Source organism: Balaenoptera ricei, chromosome 6 (assembly GCF_028023285.1).
Source record: "Balaenoptera ricei isolate mBalRic1 chromosome 6, mBalRic1.hap2, whole genome shotgun sequence".
Lineage (NCBI taxonomy): Eukaryota > Metazoa > Chordata > Mammalia > Artiodactyla > Balaenopteridae > Balaenoptera > Balaenoptera ricei.
The window spans coordinates 66,645,747-66,671,515 of NC_082644.1; the positions used below are offsets into that span (position 1 = coordinate 66,645,747).

Genomic DNA, 25,769 nt, shown 5'->3' on the forward strand with positions numbered 1-25,769 from the left:
CCCTCTCCAGCATTTGTTGTTTGTAGATTTTCTGATGATGCCCATTCTAACTGGTGTGAGGTGATACCTCACTGTAGTTTTGATTTGCATTTCTCTAATAATTAGTGATGTTGAGCAGCTTTTCATGTGCTTCTTGGCCATCTGTATGTCTTCTTTGGAGAACTGTCTATTTAGGTCTTCTGCCCATTTTTGGATTGGTTTGTTTGTTTTTTTAATATTGAGCTGCATGAGCTGTTTATATATTTTGGAGATTAATCCTTTGTCCGTTGATTCGTTTGCAAATATTTTCTCCCATTCTGAGGGGTGTCATTTTGTCTTGTTTATGGTTTCCTTTGCTGTGCAAAGGCTTTTAAGTTTCATTAGGTCCCATTTGTTTATTTTTGTTTTTATTTCCATTACTCTAGGAGGTGGATCAAAAAAGATCTTGCTGTGGTTTATGTCAAAGAGTGTTCTTCCTATGTTTTCCTCTAAGAGTTTTATAGTGTCTGGTCTTACATTTAGGTCTCTAATCCATTTTGAGTTTATTTTTGTGTATGGTGTTAGGGAGTGTTCTAATTTCATTCTTTTACATGTAGCTGTCCAGTTTTCCCAGCACCACTTACTGAAGAGACTGTCTTTTCTCCGTTGTATGTCCTTGCCTCCTTTGTCATAGATTAGTTGACCATAGGTGCATGGCTTTATCTCTGGGCTTTCTATCCTGTTCCATTGATCTATATTTCTGTTTTTGTGCAAGTACCATATTGTCTTCATTACTATAGCTTTGTAGTATAGTCTGAAGTCAGGGAGTCTGATTCCTCCAGCTCCGCTTTTTTCCCTCAAGACTGCTTTGGCTATTCGGGGTCTTTTGTGTCTCCATACAAATTTTAAGATTTTTTGTTCTAGTTCTGTAAAAAAAACATGCCATTGGTAATTTGATAGGGATTGCAGTGAATCTGTAGATTGCTTTGGGTAGTATTGTCATTTTCACAATATTGATTCTTCCAATCCAAGAACATGGTATATCTCTCCATCTTTTGGTATCATCTTTAATTTCTTTCATCAGTGTCTTACAGTTTTCTGCATACAGGTCTTTTGTCTCCCTGGGTAGGTTTATTACCAGGTATTTTATTCTTTTTGTTGCAGTGGTAAATGGGAGTGTTTCCTTAATTTCTCTTTTATATTTTTCATCATTAGTATATAGGAATGCAAGAGATTTCTGTGCATTAATTTTGTATCCTGCAACTTTACCACATTCATTGATTAGCCCTAGTAGTTTTCTGGTGGCATCTTTAGGATTCTCTATGTATAGTATCATGTCATCTGCAAACAGTGACAGTTCTACTTTTTCTTTTCCAATTTGTATTCCTTTTATTTCTTTTTCTTCTCTGATTGCTGTGGCTAGAACTTCCAAAGCTATGTTGAATAATAGTGGCGAGAGTGGACATCCTTGTCTTCTTCCTGATCTTAGAGGAAATGCTTTCAGTTTTTCACCACTGAGAATGATGTTTGCTGTGGGTTTGTCATGTATGACCTTTTATTATGTTGAGGTAGGTTCCATCTTTGCCCACTTTCTGGAGAGTTTTTATCATAAATGGGTGTTGAATTTTGTCAAAAGCTTTTTCTGCATCTATTGAGATGATCATATGGTTTTTTTTCTTCAATTTGTTAATATGGTGTATCACATTGATTGATTTGTGTCTATTGAAGAATCCTTGCATCCCTGGGATAAATCCCACTTGATCATGGTGTATGATCCTTTTAATGTGTTGTTGGATTCTGTTTGCTAGTATTTTGTTGAGGATTTTTGCATCTATATTCATCAGTGATATTGGTCTGTAATTTTCTTTTTTTGTAGTATCTTTGTCTGGTTTTGGTATCAGGGTGATGGTAGCCTCATAGAATGAGTTTGGGAGTGTTCCTTCCTCTGCAATTTTTTGGAAGAGTTTGAGAAGGATGGGTGTTAGCTCTTCTCTAAATGTTGATAGAATTCACCTGCGAAGCCACCTGGTCCTGGACTTCTGTTTTCTGGAAGATTTTTAATCACAGTTTCAATTTCATTACTTATGACTGTTCTGTTCATATTTTCTGTTTCTTCCTGGTTCAGTCTTGGAAGGTTATACCTTTCTAAGAATTTGTCCATTTCTTCCAGGTTGTCCATTTTATTGGCATAGAGTTGCTTGTAGTAGTCTCTTAGGATGCTTTGTATTTCTGCAGTGTCTTTGTAACTTCTCCTTTTTCATTTCTAATTTTATTGATTTGAGTCCTCTCCCTCTTTTTCTTTTCTTTTTTTTTTTTTTAAGGCAAACCACGAATTAAATACCTTTTACTCTATGTTTTCTCCATTTTTTGTTTCCAAATATTTTCTGTGGTCGTCTTTCACGTTTCCATGAAAATCTCTATTGCAGTGCCATGTTTTCTACTTGTGGATCATACAGAGAATATAGATGGTTCGTGAACTCTCCCTCTTTTTCTTGATGAATCTGGCTAATGGTTTATCAATTTTGTTTATCTTCTCAAAGAACCAGCTTTTAGTTTTATTGATCTTGAAAAGATGTGGTTTTTATTAAGCAATAATATTAGAATAATGCTAGAAAGAAGAGAAAGACAGTATTTTCTTTTGCCAAATAATTTAGATAATACGCTAGATTTAAATATGTAAATAAATAATTTAAGTTGGACTTAGATGTTTTGTTTCTTTAATTGGGTAATTTCAGTCTTCTCACAGTTCTCAGAGGAAAAAAAATTATGTTAAATACAGAATTTTACCAACTTAAGTTACTGTATCTTCCAAGTTATTTTCTACAACTTTGTTTACCAGTAACCAAAAAATGAATAGGACAAATATAATTAATAAGTTGCAAATATGTATTGATAATATCAGCTGGTTGTGCTTAATTTGACAGCTTGGTTTTTATAGACCCAAACCTGTATTTTTAACAGATAGATACTTATAAGAACATCATCTTAAAATAACTATCATAACATGCTAAATAAAAGATGGTAGAAACAATTAAATATATTAAATATGACATTATTTCATGGTGATCCACAGAACCATTTATATCCTCCAGTTTATCTTAATCCCTGATTTTGATACAATTGCCAGTACATTAGTAAGTTCCTCTACTTACTAATTCCATGGTAGGGAATTTGGTTGGTAGTGAAATTGAAATCAAGTCTTTTTTTTAAAGTTTTATGGCAAGTGTGTCAATAAGATAACTGAGATCTATTTTAATTTTTTATTAGCAGTTTAAATCCTTTTTTACTAAGAGTTAACATTTATTCATTTCTTTCTATATGCTAAATACTCTGCTAAGCATTCTATTCAATACATACTCTTTGATGAAGATTTGAAAAAAATAGAAGTATGTCAAAAAATAAAAATAAAAATCACCTCTCCCATCAGATATCACTTGTTAGCCTTCTTTATCTCATCTGTATACATAAGTATTATTTACTCTCACATACACACAGAAATTCAGTACAGAATTTGGATTTTCCACATATAGTTTATATATTTTGCCATATATTCTGCTTATCACTTACTAGATTTGTTTTCACTTGTTATTTGATTGTTGTGTGTGAATATTGTTACACGTAAAACTATACACGAACGGGATAACAACCGTAGGACCCTGTAGTGATGGTTTTGGGTTTTTTTGTTTGACCCTGTAGTTTTTTGTTTTAAGAAATTTATTTTTTGCCATGTGGATTAGCTATCTAGTGCTTTGTTTGGCTACCAACAACAACAAAAAATGACAAGACTTTTCACAAAAAATTTGCCTAACTCATTAAGAAATAGGTTGAAGCCATCAGTCATGGCATGATGAGTTTGTGAGATTTATAGTAAGAATATACCTTAAAGCTATTTTAAAATGTTTCCAATCACACAAGTTAGTTCCTAATGTTTTTGTTACTTTATAACTATCCTTTTCAACAGTACTTATGATTAAGTTGCCAATTTAGAGCAAGGAGTAGAGATAGCCTGTCTTGGCTGCCTTATTAAATGCCATTGTATGTTACTCTGTTTGAAAGGCTTTATCTGTATTAACTTATTTAATCCCCACAACTCTTGAAGTAATTAATGATTTACATAACCTGTTTTACAAATGAAGAAATGAGACACAGAAAAATTAATTTGCCCGAACTAATTAGTGGCAGAAGCTGGATTTGAATCCAGACTGTTTGGCTCCTGAGCCCAGGTGCTTAATCACAGTGCTTGCTGCTTATGAGCAAGAGCTGTAGGGATTGAGAGAAAGGAGCCTTCTACCTGAAAGAGAGGCTGGGGAGAATAGGATCATTAAAGATTTCAAGGTGGAGGGAGCATTTAGATACTTGTGGTGGTGGGATTGACAGTATGTATTTGCAGTATAAATTATTAAAAATAAGTATGCATGTAAAGTATAACAACTGTGAAAATCTGAAGGAAATAGTGTAACTAATGTACATGGACTTTGCTTAGCAATCCAGTGATTAGTATTTGTCTTATTGGTAGTTTACTAATTTACAAAATAATGTGTACATCTTAGTGGCAAAAAATTAAACAATACAAGAAGTATTACAATAAAAATGTCTCCTCTCCTTTTTTCTGGTCCCCTAGTAAAATAGGCTACTACTGTCACTAGTTTCTTGTATTCAACTGGGTGTCTCAGTTTTTTGTTTTTTGGGTTTTTTTTCTGTTTGTGTGAAGCTTTATCTTTTTTTTTTTTTTTTTAGTTGAGGTGTAAGTTGGTTTACAATACTAGTTTCAGGTGTACAACATACTGATACAAAATTTTTATAGATTATACTTCATTTAAAGCTATTATAAAATATTGGCTCTAATTCCTGTGTTGTACAATATATCCCCATAGCTTATTTATTGTATACATAGTAGTTTGTACCTGTTAATCCCCTGTCCCCACTGGTAGACATTAGTTTGTTTTCTATGTCTGTGAGTCTGTTTTTGTTTTGTTGTATTCATTCATTTGTTTTATTTTTTAGATTTCACATATGTGATATCATACAGTATTTGTCTTTCTCTGTGTGACTTATTTCACTAAGCATAATACTCTCCAGGTCCATCTTTGTTGTTGCAGATGATGAAATTTCATTCTTTTTTATGGCTGAGTAGTATTCTGTTGTGTATATATGTACACCGTATCTCTTTTATCCACTCATCTGTTGATGGACACTTAGGTTGCTTCCGTATCTTGGCAATTGTAAATAATGCTGCTATGAACATTGGGATGCATGTATCTTTCCAAATTAGTGTTTTCAGTTTCTTTGGATATATACCTAGGAGTGAAATTGCTGGATCATATAGTAGTTCTATTTTTAGTTTTTTGAGGAACCTCCATACTGTATTCCATACTTGCACCAATTTACATTCCCACGAATGATGTTCAAGGGTTCCCTTTGCTCCACATCCTCGACAGCATTTGTTATTTGCGGCCTTTTTGATAATAGCCATTCTGACAGGTGTAAGATGATATCTCACTGTGATTTTGATTTCCATTTCTCTGATGATTAGCAATGTTGAGCATCTTTTCATGTGCCTGTTGGCCATCTGTATGTATTATTTAGAAAAAAGTGTATTCAGGTCTTCTGCCCATTTTTTAATTGGGTTGTTTGTTTTTTTGATATTGAGTTGTATGAGCAGTTTACATATTTTGGATATTAACCCCTTATCAGTCATAATATTTATAAATATTTCCTCCCATTTAGTAGGTTGTCTTTTCACTTTATTGGTGGTTTCCTTTGCTGTGCAAAAGCTGTTAAGTTTAGTTAGGTCCCTTTTTTTATTTTTTGCATTTGTTTCGTTTGCTTTAGGAAAGGAAATATTGGAAAGGAACTATTGCTATAGGAAAGGAAATATTAAAAAAATATTGCGATGAATTATGTCAAAGAGTGTTCTGCCCCTGTTTTCTTCTGGTAGTTTTATGGTTTTCCATCTTACATTTAGTTCATTCATTCATTCATTCATTCATTTATTATTTGGCTGCATTGGGTCTTAGTTGCAGCACATGAGATCTTTGTTGCCATGTGCAGGATCTTCGTTGTGGCACATGGGATCTTTAGTTGCAGCATGCGGGATCTTTTTTTTTTTTTTTAGTTGCGGCATGTGGAATCTTTAGTTGCAGCAAGTGAACTCTTGGTTGCGGCATGTGGGATCTAGTTCCCTGACCAGGGATCGAACCCCGGCCCCCTGCTTTGGAAGAGCAGAGTCTTAGCCGCTGGACCACCAGGGAGGTCCTTCATTTAGTTCTTTAATCCATTTTGAGTTTATTTTTGTATATGGTATAAGAAAATATTCTAATTTCATTATTTTACATGTAAGCTGTCCATTTTCTTCCAGAACCACTTATTGAAGAGACTGTCTTTTCCCCGTTACATATTCTTGCCTCCTTTGTTGTAGATTAATTAACCATAAGTGTGTGGGTTTATTTCTGGGCTCTCTATTCTGTTCCATTGATCTATGTGTCTGTTTTTGTGCTAGTACCATACTGTTTTGATTACTGTAGCTTTGTAATATAGTCTGAAGTCAGGGAGCCTGATACCTCCAGCTGTGTTCTTCTCTCTCAAGATGGCTTTGGCTTTCCAGTGTCTTTGTGTTTCCATACAATTTTTCAAATTATTTGTTCTAGTTCTGTGAAAAATGCCATTGGTATTTTGATAGGGATTGCATTGAATCTGTAGATTGCCTTGGGTAGTATGGTCATTTTAACAATATTAATTCTTCCAGTCGCTGAACATGAAATATCTTTCCATCTGTTTGTATCATTTTCAGTTTCTTTCATTAGTGGCTTAAAGTTTTCCAAGTACAGGTCTTTTACCTCCTTAGATTTATTCCTAGGTGTTTTCTTCTTGTTGATGTGATGCAAAATGGGATTGTTCATTTCTCTTTCCAATAGTTCATTGTTAGTGTATAGAAACTCAACAGGTTTCTGTATATTAATTTTGTATTCTGCATCTTTACTTAATTCATTGATGAGCTTTAGTAGATTTTGGTGGTGTCTTTGGGATTTTCTGTGTATAGCATCATGTCATCTGCCAACAGTGACAGTTTTACTTCTTTCTTTCCAATTTGGATTCCTTTTATTTCTTTTTATTTTTTGGTTACTGTGACAAGGACTTCCAATACTATGTTGAATAAAAGTTAGCCAATTCAAATTTTAACATGTTCAAAACTGAACTTTAGGTTTGTTGTTTTGTTTTCCTTTTCTAAGCCTGTTCTTACCTTCTGAACAAATGACTCCACTGTCTGGGAAGTTGCTGTGGCCAAAAAACATGATTTTTTAATTGATTCTTCCTTTTCACTCATTTCTCTTGTTAAGCATATCAGCCATTTCTGAGCTTTCTTCCTCTAAAGTATATTTTATTTTATTTTATTATTTAAAAAAAAATTTTTTTTAATTTTATTTTTATTTTGGGCTGCGTTGGGTCTTCGTTTCTGTGCGAGGGCTTTCTCTAGTTGTGGCAAGCGGGGGCCACTCTTCATTGCGGTGCGCGGGCCTCTCACTATCGTGGCCTCTCTTGTTGCGGAGCACAGGCTCCAGACACGCAGGCTCAGTAGTTGTGGCTCACGGGCCTAGTTGCTCCGCGGCATGTGGGATCTTCCCAGACCAGGGCTCGAACCCGTGTCCCCTGCATCGGCAGGCAGATTCTCAACCACTGCGCCACCAGGGAAGCCCTAAAGTATATTTTAAATTTTGCCCATTTCTTTTCACTGTCACCATTTAAGTACAAACTATTATCATCTCTTGCCTGAAATACTGCTATAGTTTTCTGACCTGTTTTTCCTGTTTCTGCTTTTTCCTCCTAGAGTCCATTTTCTACCCGGCAGCCATGGTGAACTTTAAAAAATATGTACATTGAGAAGTCAGAACCCTGCATCAAGCACTTCATTGGCACTTAGGCTATAGTAAGGAGTTTGGCTTACTGTTCTTTATATACCTACCAAGCCATTTCTCACTTCAGGACCTTTATACTTCCTCTTTGTTTTATCTAGAACACTCTTACTCCCAGGGTTTTCTTTGGGTTTCTGTTTGCTTTTTTGTTTGTTTGTTTTGGTCATGGCTGGCTCCTCCTCTCATTTTCCTCAGAGAAATTATTCTTGACTGTCCTTCACCGAACTTATAGTATATTGTAGTTAAGATTTATGTGTATGTGTATGTATTTCTTTACTCTTTTTTTGTGTGTCTTCTTACTAGCGTGTAAGCTCAGCAAGGAGGAATCTTGCCTGTAAGTGTTGATGCCAACACCTAGCTCAGTATCTATGAGTACTTAATATTGAATAAAGGAATAAATGAATGAATGAACAAATAAATGGATCTGTCTGGAATTTGTTTTGGTCAAGGAGTGAGGTTGAAATCCAGCTTTATTTTTCTCTCATGTCCAGCTACTTGTCACAGCATCACTTTTTTCCATTGGTTTGGTATACCATTTTTGTAATATATTAAAGTCCTGGTGTATTTGGATCTACTTTTGAACTGTCTCCACTACTGTTGGTATGTCTAACTATTCAACTTTGGTATTAAATTTATTACTCTGACTTTAAAATCCATTTTAATATCTGGTAGGATGAGTCCTCTGTCAAATGATTTTTTCTGAATTTTCCAGAAATGAAATTTTCATGTTTTTATTTTTATATAAGGTACTTTTTATACTTTTTAATAGTATAAAATAGTGTTGTGTACTCAACATTTGCACCACCCATGTTTTGGTCACTTGGCATAAGAAATATGTGGGAGACGGAGAGATCAGCCAAGATGGCAGAGTAGAAAGACCCTAAGCTCACCACCTCTCATGAGCACACCAAAATCATAACTATTCGCAGAACAACCATCAGTGAAAAAGACTGGAACCTACCAGAAAAGATCTTCTACTGCTAAAGACATAAAGAAGGAACCACAATGAGATGGAGTTGAATGATTATTGTCAAAGATAGAGACGTCTCCACGGAGGGAGAGATCTGACTTGGATTTTGAAGAAAGGAAGGGAGCTCACCAGATGGTAAGGGGAAGAAAGAACAGAGAGACTAATGCAGAGGTGCAATACCAAGCAGCACATCTGGATAAGGAAATCATCTCCATCATTCCAGCATGGCTGGAAAATGCAAGAGAGCAGCAGGTACCTGGAAGACAAAGACCACTGTCTTCTGAATCCCCAGTACGCAAAGCAGAGCCTGGCACCCAGAGGTGCTCAATAAATGTTTGTGGAGTGAGTGAGTGATGGAATGACAGCAACAGGGCCAGATAGAGAGTCCCGTAACCCACGCTGGACCTTGCAAAACCCAGAGGGCAAGGTGATAATTTAATCCGAAGAAAGATATAATTCAGAAATGAATTCTTAAAATATTTGTTTTTAGTTATGTGACCCAGTGGAGGTGTTAGCTAACCCTGTGGCGGTAATAATGTTGCCAAATATATGTGTATCAGATCAACACATTGTACACATTAAACTTACACAGTGGTTTATGTCAATTATATCTCAATAAAGGAGGGGAAAATAAAATATTCATTTTTAAATTAAAAATAATGTGAGAGAACAACAGGAATTACTAGTTTGTGTGGAATAAGAATGACATTCTTCCCATTCTTGAAATGCACAATAAAGAAAGAGGTTGGTAGCCTTGCTTATTTTCTGTGAACACCATAATATCCACTTGCCACATCCTCCTAATTTCAGCTAAGTCTTCAGCTCTTGTTAGGTGCCTGCATCTCTTTTTTATGACCCATTATTTCAAGTAGGTAGAGGCAAGACTCACCCCAGCTTTCCCATCTTTCCTCTTTGTGTCTGTGTCACATCTGAAAGTATCTTGAATTTACAGTGTCCTACTTTAAATCCTCCTCAGTACTTGGCAGATATTTAGAGGAGTTAGCCAAGAAAAGGAAGCCAAGCTATCTACCTGCCCACTTTGCAGACTTGTCACAGCTTTAGTATCTTCTAGGGAACATGAACATAACCAGACTATATGAAAGATAAGGACCTCGGGAGCCCTCTGTTCTGCCTGTACTGAAAACTCATGACTGCTTCTATATGGTAAGGATTAGCTGTAGTGGTAGTAAAATGTTCAACAGAACAGCCCTAACTTACTAAAAATGCTTATCAGAGTTGTTGAGGTTGGTAAGGCACTTCTCAAGTATCCTTCCTATGTAAATAGAAACTTTACATTTACCTTTGTCCCTTCCTTAAATTAGAAAGGCAAAATCAAGAAATGGAAATTTATTCTAAGCAGAATGTTTGGTTTTCAAAAAATTAGTTACGGTGGTCTTTGGTTGTTCTTTAGGGGAATTATGTCATTTATTTGGTGCCACTTCAGGTATGAACAAAGACTTTGAAAGCTTTTTTAACTTATAAGGTTCTTTGTAATTATTCCCTTATTGTAATTATTCCCTTATTAGTTTCCCATACTAATGAATGCCTTCTTGCTTAATCCTTGGTTTTTACTTAGTACTTTTTCCATCTATCTGGAGAATTAAATAGTTTAGATCACTTGGTACTTAAAACTTTTCTCCTTTGGTTGTTATTGTGATGTTTCTTCTTTTTTTTTTTTTTTTTTTGGCCATGCCACGTGGCTTGTGGGATCTTAGTTCCCCGACCAGGGATCGAACCTGGGCCCCTGCAGTGAAAGTGCTGAGTCCTAACCACTGGACCATCAGGGAATTCCCTTATAGTGCTGTTTCTTAAGTTAAACTATTGTCTTTTGAGTCTTCCTCTTCTTTTGCTATGTGTTTCTTTATAATTATGGATAATCCCTAAAGTTATGCCTTTAGGTCATATCTCCCTATATTTATTCCTCTGTGGAGAGACTCTTTTTTATGACTTTATCACTAAGACTCTCAAATCGATATCTTGAGCCTTTCCTTTTGTTTTAGCTTCATATTTCTGTCCATAGAACTTTCCCAGCTGGTTGTGCAAGTGTTATATCAAAATGTTAAAAACTAAGTGTATTTCTAACCCAGGTCTCCTTCCCAATTTTCATATTTTTCTTTTCAACTTTAACATTTTTTTCAGTGGTGTCACCATTGTTTCAACCCGAATATATGTGAACTGTCAGCATGTTCACTGCTGAATCCCTGTTGCTCAGTAAATATTTTGAATGAATGAATTTGAATAATATGAATGTTTTTCTTCTTAATTAGTATTTCTTTTCCACTCTTTCCTACCTATCTAAAACTGTTCTTTCTGCAAAGTCCAGTTTAAGGTCTTGATAAAAGAGTAATCAGATGGTATACAGAGGTTGAGTGAATAAGAAATGAAAAATGTCACTTGAATTTCATAACTAGGAGGTCATTTGGGAAGAGGGATTTCAGTAGAGTAGATACAGGCAAATGACAGTTTGAGGTGTGAATGAAAAGTGAAATGGTTAGATGTGGCTCTTCTCAAGGGGAATGGTTTGTTTTTAATAAAAACTTGGACATGTTTATATGCTAAAGGCAACTAGCAGGTAGAGGCTGAAGATCCAGGAGATAGTTAATGAAATAAAAATTCTGAAAACCTACTGCAGGATTAGTTTTTGATAAGAGGCACTTTTTTCACTGCAACTTAAAGTGCAGATACATTTTGTTTGGATTCAGATAATTTTGTTTTTTGAGAATCAGGAAGTTAATTGAGCTCTTTCTTTAAAACCAGCATTTTCTCTGTGAAATAAGTAATAAGCAAAGTCAACTGCTATGTGATGATGGATAGTGAGGTGAAGTTTTTGAATAATGATGCATTTGAAATTGCTGTTATGGAGAACCGAAGAGGGAGTTGACTTCCTTCAAAGAAGTCATCTTAGGCGAGCCCAGTTTAGGTTACAGTTAGACGATAAACTACAAGGTGGTGATTTTTTTTTTCCTACAGTGATTAGTAGTGGAGGTATAGGTGTGAAGGACCTTTTAGCTGAGATGCAAGAGAGAGATAGGGTGCCTGAGACAGAAAGATAAATTGGTAAAGGGAGATGAGATAGAAGAAGAGGTTAGTCATATATGATGGTTCCCAACTTAGTTATCTATATGAATAGCTGAAAGAGGCTGAATTGTGTGAGAGCAAATAGAGCAAATAAAGGAACCAAACAAGGGACTGGAGGTCTGGATGAAGATGAGTTTAAGATGCAAGGGGAATAAGAGTAACAATTGGGAGAATAGAAAGTAAAGAAGATCAAGTAGGAAATAAGTTTAACAGTCTGTGATAAATGCTTTTTTTTTTTTTTTTCCCTTTGGTGTGGATGAAGACTTCTTTGTTCCAGAACTGTTAGGGGTATCATATATAAGCTGGAGATGAGAGGAGTGGTCTCCAAACTTTTATGATCTGGCTTCTCAAGCAGAAAAGGTTTTGAATATGTACCCCTATTGTATGCATATTTATTTATAAATCATATATAGGTTCTTCTGTACTATTATGCTTTATATATTGTAAAACGTTATGTCACAAAACATTAAACTAGATCCTGGAAATGAGAGATTAAGCATATTTTAAATTTTTAAAAATAATATTAATGTTATGAAAAGTTATTTTTGGTGAGGGCGTTTTGATATTTCATTAGTTTTGAAAATCTTGGTTTAATAATTGGCTGTAGAGTTATCTGAAAGGCTTGTTTTAAGTTGAGTTTATTTTGGTACTTGGTTTTAAAGACTGTTGTAGTTCAGAGCTCATAAAGATACACAAATCCAGATGGAAAAAGTGCATGACAGGCTGGGCTGACTACATAATGATGCTTATCTATCGAACATGCAAAAGTTTTTGTTGAAATCCACCGAAAAAAGTTCTGCCTTTCCTAATTTCAGTTAGTTGCTCTTGAAAACTAATAACTAAGTTCCTGTTGTGCTGGATAATCTTCATTTGCACCTTCAAATCTATTCTCCACCCTTGTGCACTATGCTCTGTGCCCCAGGAAGGTGATCTCTAAGGACTGTTATCAACTGGTCTGCCTTGTTTTCTGGCTTCTGATTGGGTTCAGTCAGTTGGAGGCACTGACAGAGAGGTAGGGATATTTGTTCTAACAGCTTCTTCTTTGCTGGGCTTTAGTGACTATGCATCATCATCGTGTGGCCCTCTTCTACAATGACAGCTTTTTGGTTCTAGTAACTATTCCCTCCCCTTTCCCTATTGAGCCTAGAGTGATAATAATGCTCTCTGGCTAGTCCACGAGTGCTTCACCATCCCTTCCTAGTTTCCCTTAACTTTACCTGCACATTTGTAAATGGTGTCTTCGTTAAACGTCACCTCCTTTTGAGTATTATCTCTTTCTTGTCAGGACCCTGAGGGCTATATTGCATTTTAATATTTTTTTAAGTAAATGGGTTTAAAAAGTGACTGAAACTCTTCATTTAGAACATTTTAAAGCACATTAGATGATTCTGTTTCCAACTTTTAAGTGGACAGATAAACTTTTTATAGGTGACACTTCTACATTGTTTTGGTAATGTAAAATCATGTAATAATGGAAACCTTTCCAATCATCTGTTTATAGTAGAGGGTCAGTCCAAATATTAACCTTAAGTAAAACTTAATATCAGTTCACTTCCACTTTAATACTTATTTTAATAATTTTAAACAAAATTGCACCTCTGAATTCTGAAATTTGGAATGCATCAACACCACAGAAAAGACCTTTCATGCTTTCTTTGTGAGGGAAAAAAAAAAAGAAAAAGGGTAACTATAAAACTCAATGAATCAACCATAATTATTGCTTAGCTTTTGCTTACAGTTAGCAATCTGTTATTTTCAAACTACTGTCAGACTGATTTCATGGAATAATTTTCCTAATAGGAAGGAAAAAAGCTTGAATTTTGGGAAGGGGGAGTTATTTTCGTGTATTATTTGATTGCTGATTGACAATTTTTATTTGGAGGTGAGACTTATTTTCATCTTATTTTATTGCCTTTTATTCTCTGATGAATGAAAACTCAAGTACTAGTTAGTAACAAATGTTTAATCAGTGTTCTTTTACTGTGGACAAAATAGATGGCTAGAATTTTTCAACTTTATGTATGTAAATTTAAAATGAAAAATAAATGGTTTGGCTTGTATCCTTCCAAATACTATATCTATATACCACGGTTTGAGGCTCTGAAGGTAACAGCCATTAACAAAACAAAGTGCTTATCCTCCTGGAGCTTTCATTCTGGTGAGGATATGGATAATTACCAAATAAATAGATAATTATATAATGTATGATAAGTAACATGAAGAAAAAGAAACCAGAGTAAAGCAATAGAGAATGACAGGGAATCCTTTACAGGTTATGGTGGTCAGGGAAGTCCTCTCAAATGTGGTGATATTTGAATAGAGATTTGAATGAAGTGATAGTCCCTAGCCATACAGATATCTGGGGGGAAAGTGCCTTACAGGTGAGAGATCAAGTGCAAAGCAGGTGTTGTTGTGACTGAGAATAACAAGGAGACTTTTGTGGCCAGAACACAAAAAGCTAAGGTCAGAGTAATAGAAAATAGGGTCTGAAGAGGTAGATGAGGACCATATCATACTAACCCTTGTAAGCCATCAGAACTTTGCTTTGTATTTTAAGTATAACTGGAAGGCTTTGGAGGAGACAGAGCAGGGCAATGACATAATCTGATTGGCTTTTTAAAAGGATTACCTGGGTTGCAGCTTGAAGGATAGACTGGAGGGAGATCAGAGTAGAAGCCAGGAGACGTGTCACAAAGAGATTGAAGTAATCTAGGTGACAGTTTGAACATGTACACAAACACACACTACTGGATGCCATATGTATGTTTACATATACTTGTATATAATTCCTTTTGGGGTAAAAATTATATTTTACCCCAAAACAACTTCTTTACAGTCAGCAGTGTAATGTGGACATCTTTTATAGTGAGTACATACAGATTTACCTGTTACTTTTAATGGATGATAGTATTGCATGTTGTGATGTACATGACTTTATTTAACCTGTCTCCTATCGAAGGACATTTGTTTCCAGGTTGTTCTTTTTGAATGACAAATAATACTTTGTGTGTGTGTGTGTGTTATTGCTCACAGTTGTGGATATATGTCTATAGGGTAAATTCCTAGAAGCATGATGGGTCAAAGGATATGTGCACATTAAATCTTAATGATTATTACCAAATTGACTTCCAAGAAGGCTGTGCCAATTTTACATACCCGCTAATGTTGTATGAGAATTTTTTTTCCTTAGACCGTTTCATCTTTACGTATTGATACAAGAGAAGCATCATCGTTTTCTTTGTATTTGGATTATGAATGATAAATATCAAAGCTTATAAATTCTTATTTCTGATGAGTAATAAAAGATATTAATTCCTCTTTGTTATGAGAAAATGCTGTTTAAAAAAGTAGTTTATAACTTCATCTTCTCTACTTATAAGACTGAAGTTAAAGGGTAAAATTTAGTTTCTGACTTGTTTACATGACAGTTTATAAGCCATATGACTTAATATTTCCCTCAACTCTCCTTATCCCCAGTGCTCTACATACCGTGTAACCTCTGACATGTCATCACATTTCAGTGTAATATTGTCCATTAATGTTCTTTTCCATTAGTATTGATGAGGAAGTAATTAAAATTACAGAACTAGTTAGTTCGCCAGTGTGAACACTATGCTAAAATGAACCCAGGTATACCCATTCAGTATCTGTTATTGCCAGCTTATTTTCCTTGGGTCCACATTCCTTTCTCCCAGCCAGTTAGCCACTATATAGATGTATGCTGTTGTGCTTAAAAGATCACAGCCTGAAACAGTATGGGTAGATTAGCTCAAGTTTTTTAGCATTACTAGAAAACCAGTTTAAAAGTTTATGCCCTGCCTAAAGCTGAAGTAGTTAAAATGTTATCTCCTCATAATAAAGAAAACACATAATAGTGCCACAGTTCAGTAGAACCTTGCAGTCATACTATTCATGGGACCTAGATGGCCTGAGAGTAAGATTGTTATAAAGTTACTCTAACTTAGAGTAATAAACCACTGTAAATATAGTCCAAGATGGACAGGAGTTTGATTATATTTCATGCCATAAAGGTTTATGTTTCAGTGAACCTTTAGCTTATTTTATATTACAGAAAACCTGTGCCTATAGGAAAGCAGGAAAATATGACTACAGGGTCAAATTTTAACTTACATAGATTCTTATCCAGCATATTGAATGCTTACTTTAAGATTGACTTGATTTTACCATTGTAGAAACAACATGTACAAAGCCTTCAGAGGCTCTGGGATGTTTTGCAGAGGTAGAACAGCAGATATTTTCCCTGGTGCTTTTTACGATTAACTCATATAGATTTACAATTAACTCATAAATTCAGGATTCAGTTTTTATTCTAGACTTAAAATTTTATGAGATTAATGTTTCTTTCTTCAGTGTAAATAGTTTTAATCCAAATTCATTAAGACAATTTATGGATAATTAAGCAAACTGCAAAGAAAATTTTTCATCCTTATCTTTAAGCATTAGACTAGTACCTTAGTGTAATAATAAGTATCATAGGGTAGGGAGACATTTGTGGTGAGGTTGAAGAGGAAATCTAGATTCCTAGGTTCTTTTTATAGTTTAGTCAGAAGGTTTCTAAATTTACAATGATATATTGTAATGCTTACAACTTAAAATTATATATTATAATGCTTCATTTGTTTATAATTACTTAAGTGTTTGTATATCATAAATTTTCTCTCCCAATATGTTTTTGTGTGATTGTATATTTTTCCATAGCAATGATATAGTAGTATGAAATATATGAAGAGATGTAAAGATAAGCTACATTTAATTTTGCAAACAATAAAATTTTTTCATTAAAGAGATCTTTAATTCTTAATTTTAGTGCTTCAATTTTATATTTTTTTAATGTAGGGAAGAGACTATCACTCAGACTGACTTTATGACATGAGTAAGGAAAATTAGAAATTATGTAGGGAGGATAAAAATCTGAAACATAGCTAAGCAAGGTTTAACTAATTTTTATGTAGTTAGCAAAAAGGATTCTTCTTAAGATGCTGGTTAAGGGGGTTTATTGCTTACCCAGAAGATTTGACCTGTGAATTGACTTATTCTTCTCCAAGGCACTTGAGAGAAAAGACAACGATAGCAGTTACATCTAGAGGCTATTATGGATTGGAGGATGAGAAGGGAACTGCATGTACTTCAACAAGGCGTCGGTCAACACCACGAAGTTTGGCAGGCTTGACAAGTGGAGTTTTTGAATCTGTAATGGTTCAAGTTTTGAGACAGGAAGAACAGCTGAGAGCAAAAGAAGAAAAAAGGTAAATGCTAAAAAAAAAAAAAAAAAAGTTAAGTTTCATGTTGTTCAAATTTTCAGGAACTACATTTCAAAGAGTAGTTGTATAACTTTTGTGTGCCCATATCTAATTTCTGGGCCTATTTTAATAGTGTTCCAAAATGCATTCTCACCTACGTATGAGTTAGTACTGAAATATCACAATGAAATTTGTTTCAAAATACAGTTTTAAAATTTAAACCAAATTACTTTGAAGCTATACAAAAATAATTTGTATGAAAGATTTCAGGGTGCTTTCTGGATTTCTGGAAGTAGTCTTAAATGAATTATAAATTTTAAATGAGATGAATTTTATGTAGATTCATAGAGCTTTGGAATAGAATCACAGACCTTTAAAGTTTAAAATTAGGAGAAACTCCAGAGATTGTGTAGTTCAAAATGACATATAGGGTCACTTCTGCCAGTCCTCCATTGGTATTAATTTCCTGGGTAACTGTGCTTACTCCGGATTCATCAGGAAAGAATGTTGTGCTCAATTAGTGTTACCTTCTAGGGTCTGGGAGCATAGAGATCGATGACACACCTGTTATTTTTTTTTAATAGCAAGAGACTAGGGCCCAGAGAGGTAAGTGATTACTCAAAAAAGACTGGTGATTTTTATACTAAATCATATCTCAAACTATGTTAGGAGTGATTGCTGACCTAATAGGGAACTACTAATGCTACTCAAAGGCAATTTATAATATATTGTTGCTCCTCTTATAGTAATAAATTTAGCTTGCTTTGATATTTGTAGGATTAAAATTCAACCTTGAGACTTTCTACCACCATACTTTTTAATAGTAGTGGTTAATTGGGAACTCACTGTGAAATACTTTTTTTCCTTCTGTAGAGCCTCATAGAACTACTTATGCTATAGGAAAGGGGGTTTTATGGAAGGGGATAAAGATTAATCTGACAGTAGTATGTAATACATTGGAATAGAGAGAAATTGAAGAAAAGGAATGCTTGTAGGAAGAAGGCTGTAGTAGTCTAGACCTCCACTACTGGTAACCAGAAATAGGGAGAAGGTCAGATTGTTCTGGGAACAATCAACAGGACTTAGTACCTTCCTTGACATAGGGGGAACAAAGGAAGAGACAAAGAGGAGTCAGGAGGTAGTTGTAATAACAGCAATAAGAAGAAAATAAAAAAGAATGGTTAACATTTATTGAGCAGGACTATTTGCCAGGTTTAGCTCTAAGCACCTTGTATGTATGTATTCAGCATTTGTCCGGAGGCACAGAGAGATTAAGTAACTTGCCCAAAGCCAGGCAGTTTTTGAGTGGTAAATTTAAGATTTGAACCCAGGCAGTTTGGTTATAAAGCTTGTGCTCCTAAGCAGCATGCTGTCCCTGTGACTTAAATATGATGGAACCAGCAAAGAAAATAAAAAAGCTTGAGTCCGTGATGTGGAGAAAGATCAGTGAACTGCAGTTTTTAATAAGTTGTTTGAAGTGATGAGGGAAGCATTTAAGCAGTTAAGTAGGAATGGCTAGTAAGAAACTAGAGATATGACTGAATCTTTTTCTTTTCTCCAATTTTACATATATTTATCTGTGTCCTGTGCTTAACATCAAATAAACATAGGTGAATAAGACATGGGAAAAATCCTTCATTAAATGTCTAGTGACTATGATAATTTACTATGAATTAAACTTTCTCTTTGGGTACAGTGTTAACCATTTCTTTTTTAATTAGAAATATTTTAAGCATGGAGCAACGAATAAATACAATTGTAATAAAGGCCTGGGTACCCACTACCCAGCAATTTTTAAACAAAAACATAGTTTTAATCAAGATTTTCTGTATTTTCTTCTGTCCGCAGAAGAAACCACTTTCCTGACTTTATCATTCCCATGTATTATATTATTAAATTTAAAGAATTCCCTTATATATTCTGGATACAAGTCCTTTGTTAGCTATATATATGCGTTGTGGATATTTTCTCCCAGTCCGTGGCCTGCCTTTTCATTTTCAATGTTTTTTGAGGAAGAGAAAATTTCATGCTTTTGATGCAATTGTAAATCATTTTAAAATTCAGTTATATTTTGTTGCTAACATACAGAAATACATTTGATTTTTTTTTTAATTGATTTACAGTGTTGTGATGGTTTCAGGTGTATACAGGTCTGTTTCTTAACATTCTTTTTTTTTTTTTAACATCTTTATTGGAGTATAATTGGTAACAATGGTGTGTTAGTTTCTGCTTTATAACAAAGTGAATCAGCTATACATATACATATATCCCCATATCTCTTCCCTCTTGCGTCTCCCTCCCTCCCACCCTCCCCATCCCACCTCTCTAGGTGGTCATAAAGCACCGAGCTGATCTCCCTGTGCTATGCAGCTGCTTCCCAGTAGCTATTGGTTTTACATTTGGTAGTATATACATGTCCATGCCACTCTCTCACTTTGTCTCAGCGTAGCCTTCCCCCTCCCCATGTCCTCAAGTCCATCCTCTAGTACGTCTGCGTCTTTATTCCCGTCCTGCCCCTAGGTTCTTCATGACCTTTTTTTTTTTTTTAGATTCCATATATATGTGTTAGCATACGATATTTGTTTTTCTCTTTCTGACTTACTTCACTCTGTATGACAGACTCTAGGTCCATCCACCTCACTACAAATAACTCAATTTCGTTTCTTTTTTATGGCTGAGTAATATTCCATTGTATATATGTGCCACATTTTCTTTATCCGTTCATCTGTCGATGGACACTTAGGTTGCTTCCATGTCCTGGCTATTGTAAATAGTGCTGCAGTGAACATTGTGGTACATGACTCTTTTTGAATTATGGTTTTCTCAGGGTATATGCCCAGTAGTGGGATTGCTGGGCCGTATGGTAGTTCTATGTTTAGTTTTTTAAGGAACCTCCATACTGTTCTCCATAGTGGCTGTATCAATTTCCATTCCCACCAACAGTGCAACAGGGTTCCCTTTTCTCCACACCCTCTCCAGCATTTATTGTTTGTAGAATTTTTGATGATGACCATTCTGACTGGTGTGAGATGATATCTCATTGTAGTTTTGATTTGCATTTCTCTAATGATTAATGATGTTGAGCATTCTTTCATGTGTTTGTTGGCAATCTGTATATCTTCTTTGGAGAAATGTCTATTTAGGTCTTCCACCCATTTTTAGATTGGGTTATTTGTTTTTTTGATATTGAGCTGCATGAGCTGCTTGTAAGTTTTGGAGATTAATCCTTTGTCAGTTGCTTCATTGGCAAATATTTTCTCCCATTCTGAGGGTTGTCTTTTCATCTTGTTTATGGTTTCCTTTGCTGTGCAAAAGCTTTTAAGTTTCATTAGGTCCCATTTGTTTATTGTTGTTTTTATTTCCATTTCTCTAGGACGTGGGTCAGAAAGGATCTTGCTGTGATTTATGTCATAGAGTGTTCTGCCTATGTGTTCCTCTAAGCGTTTTATAGTGTCTGGCCTTACATTTAGGTCTTTAATCCATTTTGAGTTTATTTTTGTGTATGGTGTTAGGGAGTGTTCTAATTTCATTCTTTTACATGTAGCTGTCCAGTTTTCCCAGCACCATTTATTGAAGAGACTGTCTTTTCTCCATTGTATATTCTTGCCTCCTTTATCAAAAATAAGGTGACCGTATGTGCGTGGGTTTATCGCTGGGCTTTCTATCCTGTTCCATTGATCTATATTTCTGTTTTTGTGCCAGTACCATACTGTCTTGATTACTGTAGCTTTGTAGTATAGTCTGAAGTCAGGGAGCCTGATTCCTCCAGCTCCATTTTTCTTTCTCAAGATTGCTTTGGCTATTCGGGGTCTTTTGTGTCTCCAGACAAATTGTGAAATTTTTTTGTTCTAGTTCTGTGAAAAATGCCATTGGTAGTTTGATAGGGATTGCACTGAATCTGTAGATTGCTTTGGGTAGTATAGTCATTTTCACAATGTTGATTCTTCCAATCCAAGAACATGGTATATCTCGCCATTTATTTGTATCATCTTTAATTTCTTTCATCAGTGTCTTATAGTTTTCTGCATACAGGTCTTTTGTCTCCTTAGGCAGGTTTATTCCTAGGTATTTTATTCTTTTTGTTGCAATGGTAAATGGGAGTGTTTCCTTAATTTCTCTTCCAGATTTTTCATCATTAGTGTATAGGAATGCAAGAGATTTCTATGCATTAATTTTGTATCCTGCTACTTTACCAAATTCATTGATTAGCTCTAGTAGTTTTCTGGTAGCATCTTTAGGATTCTCTATGTATAGTATCATGTCATCTGCAAACATTGACAGCTTTACTTCTTCTTTTCCAATTTGGATTCCTTTTATTTCTTTTTCTTCTCTGATTGCTGTGGCTAAAACTTCCAAAACAATGTTGAATAATAGTGGTGAGAGTGGGCAACCTTGTCTTGTTCCTGACCTTAGTGGAAATGGTTTCAGTTTTTCACCATTGAGGATGATGTTGGCTGTGGGTTTGTCATATATGACCTTTATTATGTTGAGGTAAGTTCCCTCTATGCCTACTTTCTGGAGGGTTTTTATCATAAATGGGTGTTGAATTTTGTCAAAAGCTTTTTCTGCATCTATTGAGATGATCATATGTTTTTCTTCCTCAGTTTGTTAATATGGTGTGTCACATTGATTGTTTTGCGTATGTTGAAGAATCCTTTATATAAATGTCAACTTTCTGTTTTCACTCAACATTATGTATCTGAGATTTAACTGTGTTGAATTATTTCATTCTAGTTTATTTCAAGTGCTAGTATATAATATTACATTATCTGACTGTATTACAGTTTATCCATTTACCTGATAAGATGCACATTTTGGATTATTTCTAGTGTTTTGTTATTATAGAATGCTACAGTAAACATTGATGTGTGTGTCTTCTTTAAGGATGGAGATACAGATAGATGTGTGTGTATGTGTTCATTCTACTTTGTTTTTAATTTTATTTTTCTTCTTTATGTTTTGACCCACTCAACCCATTTTTCCCACTTCCCACCCTCCTCCTCTGGCAACCACCAATCTGTTCTTTTTTTTTAAGATTCCACATATAAGAGAGATCATACAGTTTTATCATTCTGTGTCTGACTTTTTTCACTTAGTGTAATGCCCTCGAGGTCCATCCACGTTGTCACAAATGGCAATATTTCCTTCTGTTTTGTGGCTGAATAATATTCCATTGTGTATATATACCACATTTTCTTTGTCCATTCATCCATTGATGGATACTTAGATTGTTTTTATATCTTGGCTGTTGTATATAAGGCTGCAGTAAACATGGGGGTACATATATCTTTTCAAGTTAGTATTTTTATTTTCTTCAGATAAATGCCCAGAATTGCTGGAATTGCTGGATTATATTGTAGTTCTATTTTTAATTTTTTGAGGAGCTGTCATACTGTTTTCCATAGTGGCTGCACCAGTTTACATTCCCAGCAGCGCTCAAGGGTTCCCTTTTCTCCACATCCTCACCAATACTTGTTATTTTTTGTCTTTCTGATAATGGTCATTCTGAAGGTGTGAGGTGGTATCTCATTGTGGTTTTGATTTGCATTTCCCTGATGATTAGTGATGTTGAGCATCTTTTCATATACCTGTAGGCCATCTGTGTGTCTTTGGAAAAATGTATATTCAGATCTGTCCATTTTTTAATCAAATTGTTTGTTTTTTGCTATTGGATTGTATGAGTTTTTTTATATATTTTGGATATTAGCCTCTTACCAGATTCATGATTTGCAAATATTTTCTCCTATTCAGTAGGTTGCCTTTTCATTTTGTTGATGGCTTCCTTTGCTGTACAGAGCTTTTAAGTATGATGCAGTCACACGTAGTTATTTTAGCTTTTGTTGCTTTTGCTTTTGTTGTCAGGTTCCAAAAATCTTTACCAAGACCTATGTCAAGGAGCTTACTGCTTATCTTTTTCTTCTAGGAGCTTTATGGTGTAAGGTCTTATGTTCAAGTCTTTGATCCACTTGAGTTAATTAATTGTTGTATATGTTGTAGGAGAGCCATCAAATTTCATTCTTTTGCATGTAGCTGTCCAGTTTTCCCAACACCATTTATTGAAGAGATTGTCCTTTCCCCATTGTATATTCTTGGCTCCTTTGTCATAAATTAATTGACTGTATATGCATGGGTTTATTTCTGGGCTCTCTTTTCCTTTCCATTGATCTGTGTGTCTGTTTTTATGCCAGTACCCTACTGTTTTGATTACTGTGGCTTTGTAGCATCACTTGAAGTCAGGGAGCATGGTCCTTCCAGCTTTGTTTGGTCTTTCACCTCCTGGGTACTTCATTCTTTTTGATTCAATTGTATATTCGTTCTGCTTTTAATCTTATGGTCATGGCAAGTTCAACGTTTTTTGGAGTGTTGCTACACTGATATGTTCTTCTTAAAGTTGTTGTGAGGAGGTTATATTGATAAAGTAGTTACTATCATTATTGATAAAGTAGTTACCATCATTATTGGTTTTGTTTTTAAAAATTAATTAGTTTATTTATTTATTTATTTATTTATTGGCTGTGTTGGGTCTTCGTTGCTGTGCGCGGGCTTTCTGTAGTTGCAGCGAGCGGGGGCTACTCTTCATTGCTGTGCGGGCTTCTCATTGCGGTGGTTTCTCTTGTTGCAGAGCACAGGCTCTAGGCACGCGGGCTTCAGTAGTTGTAGCATGCGGGCTCAGTAGTTGTGGCTCGTGGGCTCTAGAGCGCAGGCTCAGTTGTTCCGTGGCACGTGGGATCTTCCTGGACCAGGGCTTGAGCCCATGTCCCCTGCATTGGCAGGCAAATTCTTAACCACTGCGCCATCAGGGAAGCCCTGCCTCAGTCTTAAGTGCCATCATTGTCCAATATATTAGTTCTTTCTGGTTCTTAACTGTCCAGCTGTTGCCACAGTTCAAGTTTTTATCCAAGAGTCTATCCTTTTCTCATGTTATACTTTCTTCATAAGTCATCTCATCCATTCCCATACCACCTATATACATAAGACTCAGATATATGTCTCTTGGCCGAACTTCTCTAAGTTTGAGACCTTATTTCATACTTAACATGTTCTCTGGATGTAGTATCTATCACTGACAGTACCATTGTCTCTCATCCATCAGGAAACAGGTGGCACATTCAAAATGAGAAAATTCAAGGAGGGTTTATTTCAAAAGAGATTGGATTATAGCTGAACATTAAGACACGAGGCTGTTAGCCAGGGTGAGCAAGAGGGTGTAGTTACTGGTGCCCATGCGAGGATTACAAAGAAGAGTCTATTGAGATAATACCTTCTGTTGAAGGACACAACTCCCCCCCTTTTATTTAAGTCCATTTGTAAAACTTTTATTCCACTTATATGAACTTAATACATGAGTTCTTAACAATTATGCTTGTATTGTTCATGAAAATTTAACAAGACATTAAACAAGACAGCCATCATCTCAGGTTATTTTCCTATTAACTATTTTTACAGCACATGCATGTTAGGCAAATACCAAAAACCTCACAGGGAGGAAACCAAGGGAATAAGTACTTTACCCTACTTTTCCCTACTTTCCTGTCTTTATCTGATCCTTGCCAGGTCTCCCTCAACTAAACCTAAGGAAAGCTAGTTTATGACGTTGCCTACTGATACAGTTAAACTACACAGTGAAGGGTAGAGAATAGATCTGCAGGCAAACAAAAGATATTTGCTGTAGATATCTTCTGCAAATTGATTACATCAAAAATTAATTATGAAAGCATAATGCTTACACCTAAAACTTGATCTCACTGTAGTGCTCCCTATCTTTATGAATGACACCAGTATCTATTAGATTATTTAAATTAGAAACGTAGGATTCATCCAGGACATCTTCCTTTTTCCCTTATACACAAATCAAATTCATCCCCAAATGTTGACAGTTTTATTTCCTAATCTCTCCTGAATCTGCTACCCTCTATCTTCTCTGCCTCCATCCAGTTCCTTAATCTCTCACTTAGGCTACTATAATCTTCTCTTAATTGGTGAAACAGTTGCCCTCCTTCCATTCTGTTTTTCACATTAAAGCTAGAATGGGGCTTCCCTGGTGGCGCAGTGGTTGAGAGTCTGCCTGCTAATGCAGGGGACACGGGTTCGAGCCCTGGTCTGGGAGGATCCCACATGCCGCAGAGCAGCTAGGCCCGTGAGCCACAACTGCTGAGCCTGCGCGTCTGGAGCCTGTGCTCCGCAACAAGAGAGGCCGCGATAGTGAGAGGCCCGCGCACCGCCATGAAGAGTGGCCCCCGCTTGCCGCAACTAGAGAAAGCCCTCACACAGAAACAAAGACCCAACACAGCCAAAAATAAATTAATTAATTAATTAAAATAACCACGTCCCTTTAAAAAAAAAAAAAAGTGAGAAAATAAAGTTTTCCTCCTGCTAATTAGCTTTAAACAACTATTTATATCAGAAATTCAAGTTGGCAGCAAGCTGAATAATTCTAGTCCATATTATAATATGGTAATACTTCAGTTAACTGATGGGCATCTGATAATTTTTAGGTGACCATCTGGGCAGACATAAACCTAAAAGTAAATTATTTAAAAAAATCTTTTAAGTCCAACAGTTAGGTCTCTGATTTGTGATCTATTCCAATTA

General features: G+C 35.4%; 1 protein-coding gene and 1 non-coding gene across 4 annotated transcripts in view; one reads left to right on the top strand and one right to left on the bottom strand.

Moving 5' to 3' along the window:
• Window positions 1-25,769, top strand: part of BRD10 (bromodomain containing 10) — a 103,449-nt gene that overhangs the window by 12,708 nt on the left and 64,972 nt on the right. For 2 of the 3 annotated variants that reach the window (XM_059924770.1, XM_059924771.1), the window contains exon 2: window positions 16,983-17,183. The exons of the other annotated variant lie outside the window; for it this stretch is intronic. In XM_059924770.1, the coding sequence (XP_059780753.1) occupies window positions 16,983-17,183 (201 nt within the window). The remainder of the gene's footprint in view (window positions 1-16,982; window positions 17,184-25,769) is intronic. 3 annotated transcript variants of the gene reach the window in all.
• On the bottom strand, window positions 10,554-10,625 carry TRNAE-UUC (transfer RNA glutamic acid (anticodon UUC)). The gene has a single exon. It is a non-coding gene; the product is annotated as a tRNA-Glu (tRNA).